This window comes from Melanerpes formicivorus, unplaced genomic scaffold (genome assembly GCF_026170545.1).
Source record: "Melanerpes formicivorus ecotype bairdi unplaced genomic scaffold, bMelFor1.0.p_v2 SCAF_16, whole genome shotgun sequence".
NCBI lineage: Eukaryota > Metazoa > Chordata > Aves > Piciformes > Picidae > Melanerpes > Melanerpes formicivorus.
Genome location: NW_027142368.1, coordinates 14,221,356 through 14,247,018, shown reverse-complemented (window position 1 = coordinate 14,247,018; position 25,663 = coordinate 14,221,356). Strand labels below are relative to the sequence as shown.

Sequence of the window (25,663 nt, the reverse complement as noted above, 5' to 3'; positions counted from 1 at the left end):
CCTGGTTTCTCACTGAAAGGTACTTCAGCAGAGCCCTGACAAATTCTAACCTCAGTTCAAACTAATAATTAACAGATAAATTAACAAATCCTAATGCCTTACTGTGCACCATGAGGGAGTCCTAGTTGATTAGATGGTGTTGGGTGATAGGTTGGACTCGATGATCTTGAAGGTTTTTTCCAGCCTGGTTTCTTCCCCCCTTCTTCCCCCCTTCTTCCCCCCTTCTTCCCCCCTTCTTCCCCCCTTCTTCCCCCCTTCTTCCCCCCTTCTTCCCCCCTTCTTCCCCCCTTCTTCCCCCCTTCTTCCCCCCTTCTTCCCCCCTTCTTCCCCCCTTCTTCCCCCCTTCTTCCCCCCTTCTTCCCCCCTTCTTCCCCCCTTCTTCCCCCCTTCTTCCCCCCTTCTTCCCCCCTTCTTCCCCCCTTCTTCCCCCCCACTCCCACTTGGATTTGTAATTGGCAACCAGTCAGGGAGATGACCAAGGGTGCTTTAACATCCCCTTTTATATTTTTTGATGCTGTAGAAGAAGTTGTGGTGCTCTTCACACCCCAAGTTTGGGCAGCTCTGCAGAGCCCAAATTCAGCTTCATCCTGGCTATTGTGAAACATGAAATCCTGCTAATATAAGCAACTGTGCTCTGAGAGACTGAAGACGAGGACACACAGACAACAGCTGCAATTAACCCAATTAGTAAAAGGTCAGGGTTGGAACGAGAGCCTGGCATGAAACCAGAATTATGGAAGAGGTTAAAAGAAGTGTTTGCAAGACCTGAAGTGCTCAGCTTTGCCTGCTAGAATGGTACTAGTGAAATCAAAACTCTTATTCTGTGAGATGGAAGCAACCTGAAATTCCAGTTTGGCAGAGCTGATTGTTGCACAGGTCTCCTGTGGTCTGCCCACGGAGTATTCTAGCTCCCATTTGGTTTGCATTGAGAGGTTATTTGCTGAGAAAAGGGGCAGGGGCAGGGACATTGCAAGCACCTTTCCCTTCATTCTTTGTGAGGGTTTGGGGCACTAAAAAGCTCCTGGATTAATTATCATGTGAGAAACCTACTCTTTGCCGTGGAGCTGAAGTTGTGTTCTTTGTGTCGCCCGTTTCCTCGTGGAGTACCTGCAATCAAAAGGCACATTCCACCGCGGTTAGGCTGAATTGGCAGACTGATGGTTCCTGACATCAAAAGTGGGTTGCCAAGCGGGCCCTGCTGAAGAACAATGTTTATCTCTCCCGTGTCATTCCATACGTGTGAAGTAGGGTATTATATGTTACAGATTAACACGGTCACGGGCAGGAAGTGTTCCCTGACCAGGAAGAGATTTCCTGATAGCTCCTAATTTCTTTCTCAGCTGCTGAGAGTGAAACCTTTCCTGAAATACCAGACCAGCCTTTCATAAAGCACAGCCTCCTCCTTGGTTAACTGTGGAACAAAAATCTGGGGAGCATGTCAGCATTTCAGTTCTTTTCTTTGGAGCTTTTTCAGCAGCGTTATTAGATACTGATCATAGCCTGACCAAGGGAAGGTTTGCAAGCAGTGCAATGAGGAGAATTGTCTTTTGATGCAAGAAGGTGATCTAAGGATCTCTTCATTTGAAGCATGCCATTAGTCACTCTGCCCTCAGACACCTTTGCATGTGTAAGAATGTGCACACTGTACCCCGTGTGGCATTAGGTGAGTAATCAAATGCCTCCTGAGTCTCACATGCTCATGAGATTAAAATACACCACGTCTGTCTTGGTGATGAAAATGAGCGTGACAGTGTTTTACCAGCACCTTTAGTTCTAGCTTTCAGTGATACTCAGAAGAGAGGCTCCAAACCTGGAGGTGTACAAAACCATCTTGGATGGGGCCTTGAGCAACCTGGTCCAGTGGAAGGTGTCCCCACCATGGCAGGGGGGGTTTGAACTCGATGATCATTAAGGTCTCTTCCAAGCCAAGCTATTCTATGACTTTCTGTGTGCACAAGTGTGTCTGGCTATCAGAAATCACAACCAGGCTCTCCTAAGGGTATCCTCCCTCAGTTTTATCAGCCTTGCACAAGTCTGAGGTCTTTATTTTTCCTCTTCACATTTTGTTCAAGATTTGCAAGTAGGTTTGGAGCAGGAAAAGAGTGTTGAGAGGGACGTTCACAAGGTGTGCTGCACCAAAACAGTTCAGCTACATTTCTATCTCCACCTTTTTTTCCTCTTAGTGCCAGTGAGCCCTGCAAGGGCTCTGCCCTGCAGTCCTGCTCATAAACAAGTAAGAACTTGAATTCTTCCAAACCATTTATTCCTGGAAGCCTTGGGCCAACAGCAGCAAATAGAGCAGGCTAACACTGTGGAGAAAAACTGGATCTTCATAAACCCAAATTCCAGTTGGCTGGTACTGCCCTTTCATGTAAATGAATCTTCATTAACAGGAAAAATGAAGTCTACCAAATGTTGTTGCAGATAAATGCTTGCTCAGCCTTACTTGGAAGGGTTTTAGTTGTTTGTTTGTTTTTACTCTTGAGGACAAGGAATGGAATGATTGTAAATAGCAGGACTTATCCTGTGGACAAATAGCATGTATATGTACTTCAGCTTGCAAGGTTCTAATGAAAGCTGCAGAGCAGTTAAGCATTCCAACATGACTGGCTGTGAACACAGGCAAGCAAAGCAAAGAAAATGGTTTGTGTGCTGTAAGGCTGAAGATAGCCTCAGAGCTTTTCCTTAAGCTTTGCTTTAGGACTGAAAACCTGAGCAGTGGTGGATAACAACATTCCTTCTCAGAACAGCACCACTATGCTGAAAAAACTTATGAAAAAGAGATTGAGGAGACCTAATTGTGGCCTTATAGTATCTTTAGAGGGCCTACAAGAAAGCTGGGGAGGGACTTTTGAGGGTGTCAGGGAGTGATAGGACTAGGGGGAGTGGATCCAAACTAGAAACAGGTAGATTCAAATTGGATGTTGGGAAGTTCTTCCCCATGAGGGTGGTGAGACACTGGCACCAGTTGCCCAGGGAAGTGGTGGGAGCCTCCTCCCTGGAGGGTTTGAAGGCCAGGCTGGATGTAGCTCTGAGCAAGCTGAGTACTGGAGGAGTCCCTGCCCATGGCAGGGGGGTTGGAACTGGCTGATGCTTGAGGTCCCTTCCAACCCTGACAATTCTATGATTCTATAACTGTAGACACCATGCAGCAAGAAAACATTCAAACAGATAATGTTAATCAGGACTGTCAGCTGCTGGACTGGCTAGCCTCCAAGCTCCAGCTATCTGGTTTATGCTGCTATCTGCTGCAGTGTTACCTCTCTCTACTGACCAGATTCCTGAACTCACTTCATCTGCAGTTAAAAATAACCCAACAACAGAGAGGGAGAATTAAAAGGCAGTTTAAACTTTTCTGAATCCAAAGTTAGCTGCTATTTTCTGCCTCATTTGTCTTGAAAGAGGCTGAGAGGAAAGCAGACAGCATAGCTCCCTCTTAAAAGTGTCTTGTTTTGGACAGCAATCAGTGGCTTTTATGAAGTGATTTGTTAATGTGGTCTCTGATTGAGGGCTGAGCAACTTCTGACTTGTTAGCCTGCTCCTGCTTTGTTAATTCATTTCAAGAGGACATATGAGGATTTCTGTTTGTTTTTCCAAGCCCTACAGACTTTTATTGTGCCACTGAAGGCAGCATTGCCCAGAATTCACATCACAAAGTCATCTCTTTCACAATTTTCTTTCATAGAATCATAGATCATAGGATCACAGAATGGCTTGAGCTGGAAAGGACCTCAATGATCATCCAGTTCCAACCCCCCTTCCATGGGCAGGGACATGCTCTTGCCCTCACCTATGCCAGACAGATGGTTTAGCATTCAGTAACATGAACTAGGTAGGAATCACCTATCCAAATCTATTTTTACTGTATCAAATAAAAGTCATTATCCATCATGTCCAGCTCTGGATCCCCCAACACAAGAAGGAGAGGGTCCAGAAGAGGCTACAAAGATGATCAGAGGGCTGGAGCTCCCCTCCTATGACAGCAGGCTGAGGGAGTTGGGTCTGTTCAGCCCAGAGAAGGCTCCAGGAGGGACCTGACAGTGACCTTGCAGTATTTGACAGGGACTACAGAACAGCTGGGGAGGAGCTGTTTACAAGGGCCTCTGGTGATAGGATAGGGGCAATGGTTTTAAACTAGAGCAGGGTAGCCTGCACATGAGGAAGAAGTTCCTTATCAGGAGGTTGGTGAAACACTGGAATGGATTGCCCAGAGAAGTTGTGGCTGCCTCAGCACTGGAAGTGTTCAAGGCTAGGCTGGATGTGCCTTTGATCAACCTGGTCTAGTGGGGGGTGTCCCTGCCCATGGCAGTGGGGTTGGAACTAGGTGACCTTTAAGGTTCTTTCCAGCTCAAGCCCCTCTACGATTCTATCATTAGTAACACATTAGAGAAATAAAACCAAAAAGGTTGATTTTAGATGAATCCCTTGACTCCAGGGGAAAGATGTTTAGAAACTGCTTAAATGCTCACTTGAACTATTGGAAAACTCTCTTCTTTGTGATGATGATTCTTTGAAAGATTTAGTCAACATGAGAAGTCTAGTCCAAAACCTTATGAAACTATCTGTGGCCTGCAAACCAGTTCAATATATTGGCCATGGAACATGTTTGAGGCTTTCCCTGTCCTGCAGTGAGAAACTGATTGAAACAAACTTTGGTTGCTTGGAGCAGTTTCTCATTGAACACTGAGGAACAAATTCATTGTTCCTGGGAACAATGAATGAATGAGCTGGGATTGTTTAGCCTGGAGAAGAGGAGGCTCAGGGGTGACCTCATTGCTCTCACAACTACCTGAAAGGTGGTTGTAGCCAGGTGGGGGTTGGTCTCTTCTCCCAGGCAACCAGCACCAGAACAAGGGGACACAGTCTCAAGCTGCGCCAGGGGAAGTTTAGGCTGGAGGTGAGGAGAAAGTTCTTCCCAGAGAGAGTTGTTAGTCCTTGGAATCTGCTGCCCAGGGAGGTGGTGGAGTCACCATCCCTGGAGGTGTTCAAGAGGGGATTGGACGTGGCACTTGTTGCCATGGTCTAGTCCTGAGGTCTGTGGTGACAGGTTGGACCTGATGATCTCTGAGGTCTCTTCCAACCTTAGTGACACTGTGAAATTCATTTCTGGACAGTTTTCTTCTGTGCTTTAGCTCTTGCATTTTCTCAAGTTCAGAGGGATTGGGGTTTCTATTCTCTGCTTTTGTTGATCAATAGATAAATAACAGCATAATTTTAGAAGATTGTGGAAAGAGCTGTGAAGAGCAATCTCAGATGTGTGTGAACACAAAGGCTTTGCAGAATTCTCTACGTTGTATTTTGTGGCTGGCTCCAGGACAAAGCCCTGTATAACCCAGACAAGATGTTGGTCTTTAAATCAAAGCGGAGCACTTACATAAAGAAACACATTTGTTAACTTTGATATCAAGCCTTTATCAGGCTAGTCCTCAAACAGTGAGCCTTCAAGGGTAGCAATGACATTCTTTCTTCCATTAGTCATTTATCTTGCTGCAGGCTTGCAGCAAGAAAAGAACAATTCTCAAAACCTGGCTCTATTTTGACCAGATGCAGGGAAAGTTTCCCTTTGAAATGCTGTTTTTTCTTGAGCTGGTTTTTCTTCTTCTTGCTCTGTGGAGGTGGGGAAAGCCTGGTTAGTACATTGTGGAGTTAGAAACAAGTTTGGCAAATGCTTTAACACTCCTGTTTCTATGTTCCTAACAGGAGCCAGGTCCTTCACACATGTAAATGACTGCTTTACAGGAGCCTATACAGTCTTGCTTGTTTACTCTAGTGAAGGATCTGACATTTGAATGGAAGTGCAATTAGCTGGGTTGCTTTCGTGCAACTTTATTTAGCACCTTATCTTTCTGCAACATTCTTGTCCCAGTACCAGTATCAACCATGAACTCCACATAGCTCTTACTAGTTCTGTTCTATTTTGAGCTGAAGGAAAAAAAACCCAGGGCTCCAGATCAAAGAGCACCCTCCTCTTTTGCTCTGGGAACAGAAATTGTTAAGTAACTGATGCACAAAACCAGGACAAATTGATCCGTACCGCAGTTAAGTCACAGCTTCCTCTGCTGCACAAGAAAGCTGTCCAAGCCCTCAAAATAACCTGTTATTAACAGCCAAACACATACACAGCCTTCCACAAAGCAGTGTTGGTGAGAGACCCAGCCTGTAGAGGATGCAAGTCTTCAGAGGTGTCTATTGCCTTCTGCAGTTTGCCCACTCACCTGCTTGCTCCCTCGTGTTACAGTAACACCAGGGACTGCAAGGCCTGGTGGCCACCTCTTTGCTTCTTGTTTCCATTGAAAAGAGTCTCTTGGAGGATCCCAGGTCTGAAAGATCTCTGCTGCTCCTAGATGCTGAAATGCTGCGAAAAGGGACAGAGCAGCAGGCCCCAAAGGCTCTGGTGGTCCTCAAGCTGAAGTAGTAGGTTGTACTTTAGAAGCTGACACCACCAACTTGGGAAACACTTACTGGTGTGCTTTGTCCCCAGAGATGCCAAGTGAGCTTGATGATTTTTGCAGATGTTTGAAGATTGTAATTAGCTTGGGCAGCTTGTGACATCTCAGCAATTTAACCACATCCTTGTTGCCTGCAACTAACAAAGAGCCTTTCCATCCTTATCACTGAAGCCTCTTTCCTTAACTGAGTGTCCTTCAAAACCAGAGAAAACCAATTAATATGGTCCAGGACCTGGCAAACGAGGTGGTGATCTAACTTGTGACCATATAAGGAAAAGGAATTCAACATTTCAAACAAAAGTTCAAGCTCAAAAGACCATCAGCGACCCTGGAGACCACACCTCCTGGCGAGAAGACTCCTGCTCAAAACAAAGCCCTCACCCTCCGAGCAGGTGGAGGCAATTGACGAGAAGCTGGACCTGTAATGCGAAGCTATTAAGGAACGCACGAGTAGAGGGCCAGCAGGTGTGGGCATGAGGTGTAACTTGCACATTTCGCTGCATAAATGTCTGCCGCTGCTGTGCTGGATTTGTGGGAATGCTCCCAGCGCCCAAACTTGTGTGCTTTTGCCTTCTCGTTACTGCGAAACCCAGCGGTAAGGAGTTGGATTCCCGATTGTGGTGACAGGCTGAGAAGGTGGCACAGCCTCTTGCAGCCGCGGGGGTGACAAGAGGACAGGTAGATGAAACAGGTCGAGGTCGGCAACGAGGAGCACGGCTGGACAGGGAGAGCAGGTGCAGGCTATAGCCAGGGCTCGCTGCCGAGCTCATCTCCTCCGGCGCTCAGGGGCCGGTCCTGCGGCAGGTGCTTGCCCGGAGGCGGCGCGCCGGGGTGAGGCCGAGCAGACCTCCCGGGGCCGCCGTGCAGTGCCTCTGGATGGGTGGCACCGGACCCGCCCCCGTCGAGGCTTCTCCTCACCTTTCCTGGCCAGAAGCCGCCCCCGAGGGGGCCGGGCCAAGCGCCGGCGGCGGGAGAGGGCGCCCGGCGCCGGCCCGCAGCTCGCTGGGGCAGCGCAGCCCTGACACCGTCTTGCCCTCCGGTTCCCTGAGCTGCCCCAGCCATGTCCTCCAGCTCTCCCCCGGGCGAGCCGAAAAGCCGGAGCCTGGGCCGGCTGTCGCTGCCCAGGAGAGGCAGCATGACGCCCAGCAAGAAGTCCTCGGCGCTGGAGCTGGCCGAGAACACCCCCAACGCCCACTACGCCCCACTCTCCGCCGCCCAGGGCGGGCAGCCGCCGGTGGGCTGCAGCCCGGAGCCGGAGCGGGAGCGGTCGCTGCGGCTGAAGAGCGAGGTGGTGGTGCTGAACGCCGACTGCCCGCGGCCGCCCGTCAGCCTGGACCCCCGCGTCTCCATCTACAGCCTCCGCAAGCCCCTGCTGAGTCGCAGCAACATCCAAGGCAGGGTCTACAACTTCTTGGAGCGGCCCACGGGCTGGAAGTGCTTCGTCTACCACTTCACCGTGTAAGTAGCCGTCCTGCTCCCCTCCGGGGCCACCTGCTCCGTGCCGGGCTCCCGTTACAGCGGCTTGTCCCGTGGCGGCTGCCCGCAGCGGGGAAACATCTCCCGGCGCGGCTAGGTAGCAGTGCGGTCTGGTTTTTAATGGTTGTTAACAGCAAGTCCTGATTTCTTAGGCTGTTTTTGCCTGGATAGGCGTGTATCAGTCTGGCATCGGGCAGACAGGTGATGTTCCTTGTCCTTTCCTCTTTTATTGTGCTTTGCTCTTACTCCTTGTCCGATGATACGAATGCCATCAGTGATATTAGGCAGGAATCAGGAGGACGACTTTTGGAGGATGTTAAAGCCACTTAGCTGCAGGCAAAGCCTTGAGCTTGGGTGCACAGCATTTCCTCTGAGCTGGTGTGTGGTAGGTTTGTTGGTGCACAAGGATCTTAGGAAGCATCTCCACCAGAAGCCGGTGTTTTTTTAACCCTGCCCAGCTGGGTGCTGTTTTGTGCAACCTGCTCTAGGTGAACCTGCTTTGGCAAAGGGGTTGGACTAGCTGATCCCCAGAGGACCCTTCTAACCCTTATTTTTCTGTGATTCTCTGTGCTTACATTCTATGTATGAGAAATCTGGAGTCCTTAGGTAATCAAGCTAAGTGGTACCAGGTTTGTTGTAGTGGAGGGAAAAGAGCTGTCACCTGACTGTGTTTAATTGGGAGATGACTGTGTGCAGCTGCTGGGATAATCGTGGGCTCCATTCTCTTCAGTGCTGTGATAATGCTATTAGATGACACAGCAGCTAATGGCCATAATTACAAAGTGTCTAATAGTTGTAGTTGAACAATGTAGAACACTTTCAGGAATAGCATTTCCTTTAGTTTTCCCTAAAAAAAAAAAAGGAAATTTAGGCAACTTTTAGAATTTCTGAGCTCTTTCAGGTGCCTCAAATGGTGTATAGAAGGGACAACAAATGTGTGGTCAATACTTTAACTGATATCCTCTCAACCCTAAGAGTGGGCCTAGGGAAATCCTGGAAGAACCTGCTGGACTTTTTGTCTCCCTAAGATTCTTGCCTAACTCTTTCTTGGTAAGTGTGGATTAGTCCTGTCTGTGCAAGAGTTAAGGTTTTGTAATTCTCCTTTAGGAAAGAGATTGTAACATGTGCAGGAAGTCATTGCTGTCTCTCCTTCCCCAGTGCACACTTATTCATGGTGTAAGCTTCAGCCCCAGCAATTCTCCTTTTGCCAGGAAAGCTCTTCTGATGCAGTGGTGAAGGGCAGTGGCAGCAAAGATTCTCAACCTCCTTAAACGTTGTGCAAATTCCTTCTTTGGAGACTCTGAAGAGACAGAAGAGGCTACGAACACCCTCCTGTTCCCTGGGCCAACCCCAGCTGGCAACTCAGCCCCACGCAGCTGCTCACCCACCCTCCACAGTAGGATGGGGCAGAGAACCTGAAAGGTAAAAGTGATAAAACCTGTGGGCTGAGAGGCAGTTTAACAGGTAAAGCAAAAGCTGCACACACAAAGCAAAGTGAAACAAGGAATTAATTCATCACTTGCCATCAGCAGCAGCAGCACAGTTTCTCACAAGGCACCCTGCAAGTGTCAGTTGTGTATTTTTAATCCTCACTCTAATTTCCACCAGCAGAGGGAATTGAGTCTGCTGTCCTCAGCCATCCCAGCTTCTCCTTATTGCTCTGGTAGATAAGCTTGCCCGTTTTGTGCCTGTTACATAGTGCTTTAAGTGACTGATCTGTGGTCCATACCTCCCCAACTCTTGCCTTTTATGCTCCCAAAGCAACCTCCTGGAGTGATGCCTTCTTTCTGCTCTTCGAGCATTGCCCTTGCCAGCCAGATACTGAGCATTGGTAGGTTATTAGATGCTGAAAAGCAGAAGCTCGTCAAGTCAGCTGACAAGGCAGGCAGTTCATCTGATCCAGGGTAGCTGTTGTGGCTTTGGCTCTACTCTGGAGGACCTGTTCTTTCACCTGGTTTGTTAGCTTTGTGTAAGCAGCTGATGAGCTGCAGAGCTATAAAGGATTCAGTTGTAAGGCACACCCCCTGCACCGGTGTCATGCATGCAATTCTCTCCCACTGGAGGAAGTGACTTGTTTGTTGTCAGCACACAAACAGACTTTCCTAGAGAGCTAAGCAGGGTTTTGCATTGTGATGTGTGAGGTCTGACAATTATCTCCCCTGCCAAATTGAACTTGAGAGCCTTATGGAATTTCCCTGTTGCTTCTTTTTATGTTCCCCCTGGGTACCCCCTGCTTTATTCTGGGGGCTTTCAGTTGCCTGGGAGGACTTAGTCGTCATCTTAAAGGTTCAGAGGGGAAGGAAAGGGAACAGGAATGGTGTTAAATCAGTGCATAATGGCCAAAAGTGATTAGAGGCTTCTGGCCAAGATCTAGCCCAAAAGATGGGAGCAAGGAGTACTTAAAACTTGGTTTCTGTCTCTTGTGCTGCTGTAGGCTGTGCAGTGTGTGTAGCTGTGTTCTTAGTTATGCACTGAAAAAATGAATTCAGAATCACCTCCTGGAACAGTCAGTGTAACTTGTTCTGTGCCTGTATCTCTGGCTGCTTGTTGAAACACTGTTAATCAAGTGATAAGAGCTACATCTACTGATTGCCTGTCACACCCTTTTCCTGCTCAGGAATCTTGCTTAGTGGTATCTGGAATGCTAATAGCTGAGAACTGATACTCAGAACTTATTTTCCTCAGTTTCCTATGGCAGTGTTCAGAAAATGGAAGCTGAACCCCAAGTTTAGTGCACACATTCTCTGTTGGTGTGTCTGCCTGTGTTGCTCTGATTCTTGTATGTTTTGGTGTGCAGCAAAGCTCATCAGGTAGCCCTTGACCTGAAGGGTAGAACCTGGGTTTATCCTTTTTCTTTTAGCATCCTTTTTATCTAAGGGATAAATCCTGTGCAGCAGCAGAGGTTTGCTGTACTAGGTCAGGCCCACGACCTGTTGACTTCTGAATTATTTCTTTCAAAAGGCAGCTGAGATACACTTTGAATCTTGGCAAACAGGTGCATTCTTGCCCTCTTGGTGGTGATTTTCATCTTCCAGGATAAGTGGGTATCACAGTTGCTGATTAGATCAGCTGAACTCCGCACAGGTCTCTTCTGAGTGTTGTTTCACTTGCTCAGACCAAAGAGCAGTAACACCTCATGTGAGGTGAATAAGAAATGAAGCATTGTACCTCATTTCTATTAGATTATTATAGGCTGTGGAAATTCTCTGTGGGGAGAATGGGTGGGGAGTTGGCTATTATCACTACAAAACCTGTCTAAAACTGCTCATGGAGGTCATAGGAACTTCAGTTTCGACTACATGAGTTGGTTTGCTGTGGTGTTAAAATTCATTTGACTATATGAAGTTTACAGCAGACTTAATTCTACCAGTGCAAGTAAATTGTGCTCAGCAGCTGAAGGCTTACAAGCATGGCTTCTGCAAACACAACGGGTGGTCCCTTGGGAGCTTGGATTTGGCAAGCAAGAACTTGCCCTGTGGGATGGATGGATGGATGGATGGTAGTGTCCTGCCAGAGCCACCAACCCTACCCCCTCCTGCCCCATGGCTGTCAGAAGTGAGGCAATGACTGAGTGCCACCATTCTCAATGACCTTCAGAGCTAGGGCATCTTATCACTCTTATCATAGTAGTGAACCACCTTGGGATAGAGGTGAAATGTTTTGTGGCTGTAATGGATCGAGCTTTCCAGCTCTGCAAAGAGAGGTGGAGGGACAAAAGAAGCTAAAATTCTGCCCTTGTAGTGGCTTGCTGAATTGCTGAGCCTGTGTTGGAAATGACTGTAAAGGATAAGTGAAGTCTACAGGTGTTTAAAAACATCATTTTAGATTGAAGTGCATGGGGGAAGGGCTGCTTCTTAATGCAGTTGTGAACAAAACATCTTCAAATGTGCCTTGAGAAGCTGAAGGTGAGCATTCTGGTGATTTCTCCTGTTCTCAGCATGGCAAATAATGACTTCTGTGTTGACTCCTCAAGTTGTTTGAAGTGTTGGCTGTTTCCAGAGGGAATGATTTGGAACCCGATGGTCCATTGGTCTGTTCCGGTGTGGCAGCTCTCCTCTGTTGCCACGCAAGATAATCAGCTTCTATCTTATCTCTGCCTGTGTGTACCTAGTTCAATTTACTTTGATTTCTGGTTTAATCAGCAATGATTGTCATTGAGTTTCTTTGACTCCCAAGATGTTTACAGAAGCTTGGACTTGACTGGTGGCTGAGATTTGGGAGGCTGGCCTGTAGAAGCGGGCAGGCTCTCGGGAGTGTGGCCACGTGTGTGCACACACAAAGATTAGAAGCACAAGGGTAGATAGAGTAGACCAGCTGAGTGTGGCAGCAGCTGGTTATTAAAGCTGATGCAGTGGGGGCATTGTGCTGTTTGTACTGTGAGGAAAAAGCAGGGCTTCAACCTAAAATCCCAGCTGTGTCCTGCTTCCAGGTCTACTGCAAACGTAATTCCCAACTTACCTGGTTTGCACTTGGTGTTGAGGAGGGAAAAAGGCCAATAAAATAATTAGTGTATGTACATGTCATAGAAGTGTTAGGGTTGGAAGGGAACTCAAGGCTCAGCCAGTTCCAACCCCCTGCCATGGGCAGGGACACCTCACACTACAGCAGGTTGCTCACAGCCACATCCAGCCTGGCTGCAAACACCTCCAGGGATGAGGCTTCCACCACCTCCCTGAGCAACCTGTGCCAGGCTCTCACCACCCTCATGGGGAACAACTTCTTCCTCACATCCAATCTGAATCTACCCATTTCTAGTTTCGCTCTATTCCCCTATCCCTCCCTGACACCCTCAAAAGTCCCTCCCCAGCTTTCTTGTAGCCCACTTCAGATACTGGAAGGCCACAATAAGGTTTCCTTGGAGCCTTCTCTTCTCCAGACTGAACAGCCCCAACTCCCTCACTCTGTCCTCATTGGAGAGGTGCTCCAGCCCTCAAAACAGGACTCAATTTTCTTTCAGACTGAGTAAACTGAGTGTGGGGGGAAAGGGGTGGGGGTGTGTGTGTGCAAAACATACAAAGCACTATGTTTTGGGCATGAACATTGAGATGTTTAGAGATTTGGTTGGGAGAGGGGTTTTTTTTTTGTGTGTGGCTTGGAGTCAGCCTTTCAGATGGTTACTCCTATTTTAAAAAAGAAGATATAAATCCTCCAAAATAAGCCTGGCTTTTCTCAGTGGAAGGAAAGAAAAATACCGTGAGCACAGCCACATTCTTTCTGCTGTAGTCATTTGCAAGACTCAGGTTTAGCTTTTTTTTCTTTTGTCAAGACTGAGGTAGTTCAGTTGAGGTCAAATTGGTCCTCTTCTCTTGGCATGTTAGAGGGAGGGATTATGCTTCTTGTCCTGCAGAGGCTGATGTGATGTTTTGTTTCTACATGGCTTTTGCCTATGAGCTCCTGTGGCTTGCAACCAGCATCTGGTGTCCCCCAGCCTTAGGGGAGCTGGGTACTGACAGTCCTCCTTCATGCTGGATAGAACAGAATAGAATAAACCGAGTTGGAAGAGACCTTCAAGGTCATTGCATCCAACCTATCACCCAACACCGTCTAATCAACTAAACGATGGCACTAAGTGCCTCATCACGTCTCCTCCTAAACACCTCCAATGACGGTGACTTCACCTCCTCCCTGGGCAGCACATTCCAAAGGGCAATCTCTCTTTCTGTGAAGAACTTCTTCCTAACATCCAGCCTGAACCTCCCTTGGTGCAGCTTGAGACTGTGTCCTTTTGTTCTGGCGCTGCTTGCCTGGGAGAAGAGACCAACCCCCACCTGGCTACAGCCTCCCTTCAGGTAGTTGCAGAGAGCAAGAAGGTCTCCCCTGAGCCTCCTCTTCTCCAGGCTAAGCAACCCCAGCTCCCTCAGCCTCTCCTCACAGGGCTGTGTTCCAAACCCCTCACCATCTTTGCCCTTCCCTGGATACAGTTGTAAGAGTAGGGATCTGCCACTTTGTCACTTCAGGTTTGTAGGAGCGTGGCATCTTACAGCTGTGCAGTGGTTTATTAAGATCTCTGAGGTCACACACATGCTCCAGGACTACAGTTGGAAAAAATGAAGTGGAAATAAGGTGATACACTTTCCACACACACACTTCCCCCCTCTACTTCACAGTCTAGGTTTTGGGTTGCAGCAGAGTGGGCATCTTTGAAACCCAGTACTGTCTGTCAGTATGCTTGCTAACAATTTTATTTGGGACAGAAAGGAATTGGAAGGCAAACTTTTATATATTTCAGGAGAGAAAGGAAGGGTTTTTGCCTCTCCCATTGTTGTAGCTGGTTGTACAATAAGACAGCATGATAATCTTTAGGAGATGCTATTGCAGAGTCAGCCCTGTTTGCTGATCAGCCAGGTATTGCAGCTTTGAGTTGGCAGATTTTGGATACAGGTGAGGTGGAGAAGTGGCTTCCAGCTTTTGCCATCCCTCTTTCCCTGCTCCTTGCCACAATGCAGCTCCTTAACTACAATATTGCATGGAAGTGCTTCTCCGGGGCTTGTGGGCCTGAGTGTTTGGCTTGGCAAGTACACAGCTTTCCACTCCTGACTTGTGCCATGTTTCTCAATCTGTAGCTTGACAGATGTTTCATTTTTGCTGGGGACTGGCTGACTGTCCTGTGACTGAGACCACTCCAAGTCTGTGCCAAGGACCTCAGGAGTGACACTGTGGTTATACGTCAGGAGGACTCCCTGTTCCTGTCTTCCAATGGGACAGCAGGATAAGAAATGCAGATACTAACACCTGCATAATTGACTAAAAATTAACTTGGACCCCCCCCTCCCCCCCCCCCCCCCCCCCCCAGTAATTATTGCAATCAGAAAGAAAAGCAGCACCAGAAACCAGATCACCTCCACAGCAGCCACTAGCTGTTAGTGTCTGTAATTCCCTCAGAGGAAACCAGCATCTTTGCATCCTTTGTCACATTACATGTCTGCTGCTTGAAGAAGATTGTGTTTTGATTGTTGAAGGGGAAGGCAGGTAGAAAGCTGGCTGTCTTCTAGTTAAAATGCTTTTTGTAGTCACACAGTATCTCTGACCTGCATAGCATGATCACAGGATGTTAGGGATTGGAAGGGACCACCAGAGATCAAGTCCAACCCCCCTGCTGTAGCAGGACCATAGAATCTATCACAGGTCACACAGGAACACATCCAGATGGGTCTTGAAAGTCTCCAGAGAAGGAGACTCCACAACCCCTCTGGGCAGCCTGTTCCAGTGCTCTGTGACCCTCACAGGGAAGAAGTTCCTCCTTGTGTTGAGGTGGAACCTCCTGTGCTGCAGCTTGCATCCATTGCACTTTTTCCTATCCCAGGGTGCAAGTGAGCAGAGCCTGTGCCCTCCCTCTTGACACCCAGCCCCCAGATATTGATAAACATTTATTAAATCCCTTCTCACTCTTCTCCAGACTAAAAAGCCCCAGGGCTCTCAGCCTCTCCTCATAGGGCAGTGCTCCAGTCCCTTAGTCATTTTCTTAGCCTTCTGTTGGACTCTCTGAAGTATATCCCTGTCCCTCTCAAACTGGGGAGCCCAAGGCTGTGAATAACTGAGTGCTAATGTCCAGTGTCCTGTTACTGTGTCCAGTTCTGGGCCCCTCAAGTTAGGAAAGATGTTGAGTTGCTGGAATGTGTCCAGAGAAGGGCAACAAAGCTGGGGAGGGATCTGGAGCACAGCCCTGTGAGGAGAGGCTGAGGGAGCTGGGGTTGCTTAGCCTGGAGAAGAGGAGGCTCAGGGGAGACCTTCTTGCTCTCTACAGCTACCTGAAGGGAGGTTGTAGCCAGGTGGAGGTTGGTCTCTTCTCCCAGGCAACCAGCACCAGAACAAGAGGACACAGTCTTAAGCTGTGCCAGGGGAGGTTTAGGCTGGATGTTAGGAAGAAGTTCTTCCCAGCAAGAGAGATTTGCTGTTGGAATGTGCTGCCCAGGGAGGTGGTGGAGTCACCATTGCTGGAGGTGTTTAGGAGGAGCCTGGATGAGGCACTTGGTTCCATGGTTTAGTTGATGGGATGGTGTTGGCTGATAGGTTGGACTCAATGATCTTGAAAGTCTTTTCCAACCTGGTTAATTCTGTCCTAAAGCTCAGTGCAGACAGGAGGTGTGCAGCAGAGAAACAGCTCTGTGGAGTGCACATCTGAAAGTTATAAATGCATTCAGTTTGGGCAGGTTTTACTGGGGGGGAAGCCTTCTCTCTTTTCCTATCATCCTTCCAGTACACTATTTCAGGTCCTACTGGGGTGTTTACTTTCCTGCAGGAGAAGAATTATTCTGCCTTTAAAAGTTGCACTTGAATGATCTTAAGCAAACCAGTAAGTGCAGTGTTCACCTTTCTGTGTATCTGGCAGATGGTTGGTTGGGCAATTCTGGCACACTTCCTTGCCTCGGCTCTTCAAGTGCCAGGGGAGGGGAAAAAAAAAACCCCAAACATGCAAGGCTGTGTAGATATAGGCCTCTTTCAAAACTTGCATTGCAGCTGAATCGAGGCTAGAGTTGAGATTCAATTGCAGTGAACTAATTAGGCTGAGCTCCAAATGCCTGAGCGCTGGACGTGTTACAGGGCGCCGCTGCCAACATATGCTGCAGGGGAACTCTGCGCCGGCACAGCGCTTTGCTGGCTTCAAGCTTGGCACCACCTCATTAATTTTGTGCCTTAATAGATTGTTTAATGTGCATTAGTGGCCTAACACAAAAGCTGTGAACACTTGCTCATTCAGTTCCAGCTGGAAAACAGTCTCTTGTTGGGGGGCAAGGTGTTTTCTGGCTGCCACCGAGAGGTCCAACACGAGTTTGAAAGGTGCTGGGAAGCTGCCAGCTGCAGAGAGGCCTGATGGGTAGGCTGAGTTACAGCAGAAGAATGTGTAGATTAGTGAGTTTTCAGGTGAAGTACTGGCTCTCCTGATACAGTCATGCTTCAGGTGGCATAATGGCCTGTGAGAACCATTATACTGCCAGCAGTGATAATGGGACATGTATTTGCTGGCTGCTTCAGGACGTGGTGACTGTGTTTTACCTCCTACCAGCAAGATAGGTATCTGTGTGTGTGTGTATATATATGCTTAAGTGTTTAATGCTTTGTTAGTCAAACTTCATGTTCATTTTACTGTATGTTTTTAGACAGTGATTTTATTCATTGATTTTTACTAGGAAGTCCTAAAGCTGCTCTGAATCAAACAGTTCTCTTTGACTCCCAGTTTGTGTGCACCTGCAGGACTGGAGAGGTGCTGGGAACCACAGAGGCTGAAATCTTTGTAGTGAAGCAGTCTTCTGCCTGCAAAGTTAGGAACTGCCATCAAAGAGTATGTTTGCTCCTGCAGCAGCTGTCCCCTTCTCAGGCCAAATGATCTCAAATTGGCTAGACTTTTCTTTTGCACATTAACCCTTGAGGGCATCACAACTGAGCTGAAGTAAAAGTGCCTCATCTCATCTCCTGTAAGGATGTTGACAAGAGCTGCAAAGGGGAATGGATGCAAGAAGCTGTTGCTGCTGCCAGTCTCATTCTTACACCAAATGCCTCTGCCCAATTATCTGTGCAGGGCAATGAAGATAAGGGGCAGAGACAAGAGGAAAGATGTTCTGTCCCCATGACTTCACAAAAAGAGAACACCCTGTCCTGATTGAGTTAAGAATCAGTGGTTCTTGTGTTCTGTGTTCTCTGACATTGAGACTCTTGAACGTGTCCAGGGAAGGGCAATGAGGCTGAGGAGATGTCTTGAGCACAGCCCTAGGAGGAGAGGCTGAGGGACCTGGGATTGTTTAGCCTGGAGTAGAGGAGGCTCAGAGGAGACCTTCTTGCTCTCTACAACTACCTGAAAGGAGGTTGTAGCCAGGTGGGGGTTGGTCTCTTCTCCCAGGCAAGCAGCACCAGAACAAGAGGACACAGTCTCAAGCTGTGCCAGGGGAGGTTTAGGCTGGATGTTAGGAAGAAGTTCTTCCCAGAAAGAGTAATTGGTCATTGGAATGTGCTGCCCAGGGAGGTGGTGGAGTCCCTGTCCCTGGAGGTGTTCAGAAAAGGCTTGAATGTGGCACTTGGAGCCATGGTTTAGTTGGCAGGAGGTGTTAGGTATTAGGTTGAACTTGATCTCTGAGGTCTTTTCCAACCTGGTTGATTCTATGATTCTATGAAAGGCTTTAAGGGAAAGTGACAATACAAACGGGTAGCCAGTCTGTGCTGCTGAGTTTGCACTGCCCTGATGTTGCACTGTTGACTTTAAGCTCTCAGTACCCCAGGATATGTGTTAATGCAGTGGCATCAGGAACTGACCAACAACTGTATCCTAGATAAGCTTTTATCCTTCTTCCTCCCTGCACCCACACACTAGGGTGAAGCCATAGGAAGTTTGTTCTAGCTATAGTGACTAACAGTCTGACTGCTTTCTCCCCTGGCATCCAACTCTAAAGCTGTAAGCAGCACTGCTGTGGCTCTGTGAAATCAGCATGGGGTTTGATTTAGGGAGAAACTGGCAGCTCTGGAATGTCTCAGTGTGTCCTTGGGGTGCAGTTGGCATCTTTCACAGCAACGAGCCCCCAGCCAGCAATCTTGATCGTGGGCAAACGGCAGCTGAGTGCACAAAAGCACTTATCTCCTGTTAGGCCTTGCATTCATAACAAGCAAAGCCATAAACCCCTTCAGTGGCTTGGCCATTCCAGAGCTGACTGTTAGACTTGAAAAGAAGTCCTGGAGAACACAGGCTTCTTATCAGTTTTAATTGCTGGGCAGTGAGAGTCGGCGTTTGTTTAACGTCATCTAGTATTAGCAACTCTGGTTTACATCATGTGGGAGAGAGAGATGTTTCTGGCAAGCAATACTCTGCTGAACGCAAAGCTAAATGCAGTGGAAATACCTTGTCTTCAGGATCTTGGGGGTCTCTTCCAACCTGTGATTCTGTGTAACTCAAGTTGAACCATTGAATTCAACAGGTAAAGGAACACACAACAGAGCCTTAAGCTAAGCTTGAGTGGAGGTGCACAGGACAGTGTTAAGATGCTGATTATTAGGCACTTTTTTTAACCTATCAATGTTGCTATGTTGTAAGTATTTTGCATTGCTGCTGCAAGTTTGATGTTGCCTGACCTTTTTCAGTCTGCATTTGAAGCACTGCATTAGTGCTGCTGCATTTAGGTAAACCTAACTGCTCCTGTGTTCATAGAATCAGTAAGAGTGGAAAAGACCTCAAAGATCATCAAGTCCGAGCTGTCACCCAGCACCTCATGACTACTAAACCATGGCTTCAAGTGCCACATCCAATCCCCTCTTGAACACCTCTAGGGATGGTGACTCCATCACCTCCCTGGGCAGCACATCCCAATGGCCAGTTACTCTCTCTGGGAAGAGCTTTCTCCTTACCTCCAGCCTAAACTTCCCCTGGCACAGCTTGAGACTGTGTCCTCTTGTTCTGGTGCTGGTTGCCTGGGAGAAGAGACCAACCTCCACCTGGCTACAACCTCCCTTCAGGGAGGTGGAGAGAGCAAGAAGGTCTCCCCTGAGCCTCCTCTTTTCCAGGCTAAGCAACCCCAGCTCCCTCAGCCTCTCCTCACAGGGCTGTGCTCCAAACCCCTCCCCAGCCTTGTTGCCCTTCTCTGGACACATTCAAGTCTCTCAATGTCCTTCTTAAACTGAGGGGCCCAGAACTGGACACAGTACTCAAGGTATGGCTTAACCAGTGCTGAGTACAGGGCAGAATGACTTCCCTGTTCCTGCTGGCCACACTATTTCTGATGCAGGCCAGGATGCCACTGGACTTGTTGGCCCTCTGGGCACACTGCTGGCTCATGTTCAGCCAGCTGTCAATCAGTACGCTCAGGTCCCTTTCTGCCTGGCTGCTCTCAGCCACTCTGACCCCAGCCTGCAGTGCCACATCTAGGGAACTGGAGACAAAGTCACTTTGAACAACTGCATCAACATTTGTATGTGAGCTGCTGCTGGGAGAGAGATTCTTGCAATTTTATTGTGTTTTTAAGTCAGCTTTCTGGAGAAAAGGTGGCTGAGGGAAGACCTTGCTCTCTCCAACTCCCTGAAAGGAGGCTGTAGCCATGTGGGGGTCAGGCTTCTTTTCCCTAGTAGCAAAAAAAAAGTGGCCTCAAGTCACTCTAGGGGAGGTTTAGGTTGGATATTAGAAGAATCTTCTGCACAGAAAGGGTTCTCAACACTGGAATAGGCTGCCCAGGGAGGTGGTTGAATCCCCACCCCGGAGGTGTTTGAAAGATGCAAAGATGTGGTGCTGAGGGACACAGTTTAGCACCAGACATAGTAGAGTTAGAGAAGGGCTGGACTCTATGATCTTCAGAGTCTTCTCCAACTAAAATGATTCTGTGATTTGAGCAGGCATGAAGTTCCAGATGGGTCTACAACTGGATCAGCAGAAACCAGGGCAGGGTTTTGAAATGCCAAGCAAGCATTTGGAATGCTTGGAAAGTGCATCTGAACTGCTTCTAAACAAAATGGTACTAAGAGACCCTGTTGGATTTCAGTTGGAGAGGTACTCTGGAACTGCAGCTTTCAGAGAGGAAGCTGATATGAATAAAAATGTGTTTATGGCAGTTGCTAAGGAGCAGATTGACAGCAGTTAGTTAATCAGGAGTAGCTGCAATGGAAGCCACTTGTCTGATTTCAGCTCTACCCTTTAAATAGCAGCTGCCTCCCAGACTAATCAGTGTGGTATGTAGGTGGGATTTTCACATGTGACTGAGGAAGATACTTTGGATTGTCCCTCAGTGGCTTGAAATGGGAGCTGCATTCAATCTGTAGCAGCTTTGGGAGACTTGACCAGAAATAACCGATCCTAGGAGTGTGAGTGTGGCTGTTAGCATTTAATGCTACATCCTTTTTTTTGTTGAGACAGTCAAAGATGCTGGTATGTTTGATAGGCAGCTGGTTTGCAGCTAGCTGTTCTGTGGCACCTTAAAAGAGGTGATGATTAGGGCATTTTTATTTTGCTGCCACACATACATGTAGAGAAGAGGTGCCACTGCTTCTTTCACTAATGTGTGTGCCTGTTAACGTGCTGTTTCCATAGCTGGTGTTTGAAGAGTCACACAGACATTGCTTCTCTGCTTCCTCTCTCTGTATCACAGTATGGCTTAGGTTGGAAGGGGCCTCAGAGATCATCTACTCCAACCTCCCCACCGTGGGCAGGGATGTCTCTCAACCAGACTTGGCTGCTCATTGAGCCTGGCCTTGAACACCTCCAGGGAGGAGGCATCCACAACCTCTCTGGGCAGCCTATTTCAGGGTCTCACCATCCTCATACCAAAGAACTTCTTCCTAAGATCCAGTCTAAACCTATTCTCCTGCATCTTAAAGCCATTCCCACTTGTCCTGTCTCTAGCCACACTTATGAAAAGTCCCTCTGCAACCTTCCTGTAGGCTCCCTTCAGGTATTAGAGGCAGCTATAAGGTCCCACTGGAGTCTTCTCAAAGCTGAACAACCCCAGCTCCCTCAGCCTGACCTCATGGTAGAGGTGTTCCAGCCTTTGGATCATCTTTGTGGCCCTCCTCTGGACTCTCTCCAACACCTTTGTGTCCTCCTTATGATGGGAACACCAGAACTGGATGCAGTATTCGAGGTGGGGGTCTCACAAGAGAAGAACAAAGGGCAGAATCTCCTCTCTTGATGCAGCCTGGAATGTGATTTGCCTTCTGGGCTGCATGAGTGCACTGCTGGCTCATGGTGAGCTTCTCCTCTTTGTATTCATTTGAAAATCTTTTCTTTCCTTCAGCTGTTTGTTTGTTTCCTTTTTGTGCATGTGTTCAAGTGTCTCAGCTTTTTTGGACTCTGAGAGAGCAGTGGTGGAGTAGATGAGAGGAAAAAAAGCAGCAATGAGAAGCTAGAACAGTTGTTTGTTTACTGCATTAAACTCTGTCCATGCTTAAAGTGGAAGGAAGCTGCTTTTCCTTGGGACTGCCAGGTGCCAGGATTTCAGTGTTGGTTGGTTGTGTTTTAGTGGTGTTTGTTTGCTTGTTTTATTGATGTATTTTTTCCTTCCTTCCTTCCCCCCACTGAAACTGACTCAGCTTGTGAGATGCTGAACTATCGGTGTGTCTTCAGCTATAGCTTGTGGAGAGGAATGCTCCTACTGGAATCAGACGTGGCCAGCAGGCTCTCTCTAGCTGGCTTACAGGCGTGGGCACAGAGGACACAGTCTCAAGCTGTGCCAGGGGAAGTTTAGACTCAAGGTGAGGTGAAAGTTCTTCACAGAGGGAGTTGTTAGCCATTGGGATGTGCTGCCCAGAGAGGTGGTGGAGTCACCATCCCTGGAGGTGGTCAAGAGGGGATTGGACGTGGCACTTGGTACCATGGTTTAGTAGTCATGAGGTGCTGGGTGACAGGTTGGACTTGGTGATCTTTGAGGTCTTTTCCAACCTTATTGATTCTATTCTATTAATAGGTGTGTGGTTAAAGAGAAGCTGGAGGTGGCATCATAGAGTCATAGAATCAAAAAGGTTGGAAAAGACCTCAGACAACCTATCACCCAACACCTCATGACTAATTAAACCATGGCTCCAAGTGCCACATCCAAGCCTTTTTTGAACACCTCCAGGGATGGTAACTCCACCACCTCCCTGGGCAGCACATCCCAATGGCCAATCTCTCTTTCTGTGAAGAACTTTCTCCTCACCTCCAGCTTAAACCACCCCTGGCACAGCTTGAGACTGTGTCCTCTTGTTCTGGGGCTGGTTAGTCGGTCTTCAAGCAGTCCCCAGTCCAAGTCTGTGTGTTCAGAGTACTCTGGCAGCACTGCCACGCTGCTGCCTTTGCTTAAAGAGATAGGGGGGGTGGATTTTTTTTCCCACTTATCTTGATTTTTTTCTTGTATTGCTTCATGGTGTGTGTTAACTTTTGTTTGGGGGGGTTGTGGGGGGTTTTGTTGGGGTTTTTTGTGTGCTTTTTTTGGGGAGAGCTTTTTTTGATATTGGTTTGTTTTGGGGTGTTTTTTTTGGTGGGTTTTGGATTAATTTTTCTGGGTTTTGTGAGTTGTCTTGATGGGGTTTGGGGGTGGGTTTGGGGGTGGTTTTGGTGGGGTTTTTTTTGGGTGGGTTTTGGGGTTTATTGAGTGGGGTTTTTTTTTTGGTGGCTTTTTGCTTGGCCCTTTTTTTTTTGGTGATGTTTGGGGATTTTGTGGTTTGTTTCTTTGTCTTCCATGAAATAGCAAATCACAGAATCGTTTAGGCCAGAAAAGGCCTTTAAGGTCTTTAAGTCCAACCATTAACCCAGTGCTACCAAGTCTGCTGCTGAACCACGTCCCTCAGCACCACCTCTGCCGTGTTTACTTTTCAAGCAGATTCTTTCTAAGCATTCACAACTCTGGCCAGGGAATGGATTTGAGTTGGGGTGGGTTTTTTTTCTGTTGTTTAGAGCAAGCAGTTCCTGTTACTCATGAAACAGGAGTGGCTTTTTAATAAAGACACCGGATCTCTGCTCTGTAATTACCATGAAGCAATCAGTGCAGCAGTTCTGTCCTGCCAGCCAACTGCTTTCTGAACTGCTCGGAAGCTCTGGTGGCAGAATAAACTCCAAGGAGCAAACTTTAATGCTCAATACATGCACTGTTTCCTAGATTGAAACCAAGTCTCTCCCTAAGCCGGTCTGTAATGCATCTATACATCAAATCTTGTTAGGCAGAAGACTTGCTGGGAGCTGAAGGGCTATGAGCTCTGCAGAAGGTATGGGACACACATCTGGGAAGATCTGAGTGTCTCTTGTGAAGATTAACTGGCTGAATGTAGACACTTTTTGACTTTACTGTCAGGTTGCCCTTTTTTTGGCATGCCTGGGGGTGTGTGCAGTGTCTACCACCAAACCACAGCACTTCGTGGTGGAGGTTGCTAGGTGCTAGGGCAATGCAAACACTAAATAACAGCGGTCATGCTGCTATCTCCTGATGAAGTGTCGCAGGGGACTGCAGTAAGTGCTCCCTTTTTTTTTGCTAGCCCCAAGCACAGCTATCTTCTCTGAGGCAGGGACACATCCTGTTCAAACTGGAGTGCAGCACATGGAATGAAAGGTGCTGTAAGTAGCCAGAGGACATTAGTGGAGATGTTTATGTTGGGGACTTTGCCAGGAGCCAGCCCAGGGAGCTGAAGCCTGTATCCTGGGGAAAGTGGGGCCCTGCACCTCAGCCAGCAGGATTTGGATTCCAAGCTACTGAATAACTTGCTTTCTGAGTTCAGCTGGGGAGTTCTGTATGTCAAATCTGCTTTTCTGTCAGTTATATTCTTTTTATATGTGTGTGTGTATATACATATGATTTTTGTTTTCCTCTTGGTACCTTGCATTTCAATTCTAATGCTGACCTGTAGGTGGGACTCTTGCTGATTTCACCATGAGGCACTGTTTGAAGTGTTGAGTATTTAAAGAAAGAACCCAAGAGCCATGGAAAGCTACTCTCTAAGTGCTCATTCAGGGAGTACTCAAACACCCTGTACTCTCTGGTGAGGTGTACTACAATTTGCTTCCCTTCTTTTTGACCCATGGGTCTTCCACGTGGGCCAGCCAAAGGCATGCTTGCTCTGTGATGGTATGAGACAGAGAAAACAAGAGGAGACAGAAAGCTGAGGAGAAATGCAGAGTGAAGAGGGGACAGAAGTTTGTGTAACACCAGCTAAAGCAGTGCTGTTAGAGGTATGGTTTTTGCTGTGGTGGCAAAGTTAACCCAACAGGAAGGCTATTAAGTCTAGAGATCCTTGTTTGAAGAGCACTTCACACTCTCTCAACCTCTGTTGGCCAGATAACTGCAGTAAGATGCTGGTGTGTACTTGCTTACCCCTGGTTCTTGCCCATCCCACTAAGGGTTTCCACAGCCTAGAAAGCCTGTTCTAGTGTGTGGCTAGAGACTGAGGCAGCTACAACCACCAGTACAGTTTAGGGGCTGCCCTGCTGGAAAGCAGCTCCATGGAGAAAGACCTTGGAGTCCTAGTGGACAGCAAGTGCAACAAGAAAAGTGCCCAGCAGGGCTAGGGAGGTTCTTCTCCCCCTCTGCTCTGCTCTACTGAGATCACAGCTGAAATCCTGTGTCCAGTTTTGGGCTCCCCAGTTCAAGAGAGACATAGACCTGCTGGAGAGAATCCAACAGAGAACCATAAGGATTGTGAAGGGACTTGAGCATCTCCCCTGTGAAGAGAGACTGAGAGCCCTGGGGCTGTTTAGTCTGGAGAAGAGAAGACTGAAAGGAGATGTGATCAATGTCTAGCAATATCTGAGGGGTGGGTGCCAAGTGGAGGGGGCCAAGTTCTTTTTGGTGGTGTGCAATAATAAGCCAAGGAACAACAGGTACAGGCTTGAACATAGATTTCACCTCACCATGAGGAGAAACTTCTTTACAGTGAGGGTGACTGAACCCTGGAGCAGGCTGCCCAGAGAGGTGGTGGAGTGTGAGGTGTCCTTCTCTGGACACCTTCAAAACCTATCTGGCTGCATTCCTGTGCAGACTACTCTAGGTAATCCTGCTTTGGCAGGGGGTTTGAACTGGATGATCTCTGGAGGTCCCTTCCCACCTCTAATGCGTAGTGATACTGTGAAGAGCTTGGAAAGAATCCTTGGTGTTTGCTGACTGGAGCTACCACACCTGATGACTGTTGTCCACGTTCTTTTATAATCCTCTAGCTCTCCAGCCATTGGAAAGCTGTGATTTCAGGTGTGTGACTAAGGCTTTTATGACTCCATTATTACTTTGTGGTTTTCAGGCAGCAGGCAGGAGCTACCTCTGTGGTAAGTCTAAAGTTTCAGTAAATAAGAGGCTCCAAAAATCAAACTAACC

General features: G+C 47.9%; 1 protein-coding gene across 2 annotated transcripts in view; it reads left to right on the top strand.

Moving 5' to 3' along the window:
* The first annotated feature begins 7,486 nt into the window (after positions 1–7,486).
* Positions 7,487–25,663, top strand: part of KCNQ1 (potassium voltage-gated channel subfamily Q member 1) — a 356,172-nt gene continuing 337,995 nt past the window's right edge. For both annotated transcript variants that reach the window (XM_068148314.1, XM_068148313.1), the window contains exon 1: positions 7,487–7,907. In XM_068148314.1, the coding sequence (XP_068004415.1) occupies positions 7,510–7,907 (398 nt within the window). In that variant the 5' untranslated portion in view covers positions 7,487–7,509. The remainder of the gene's footprint in view (positions 7,908–25,663) is intronic.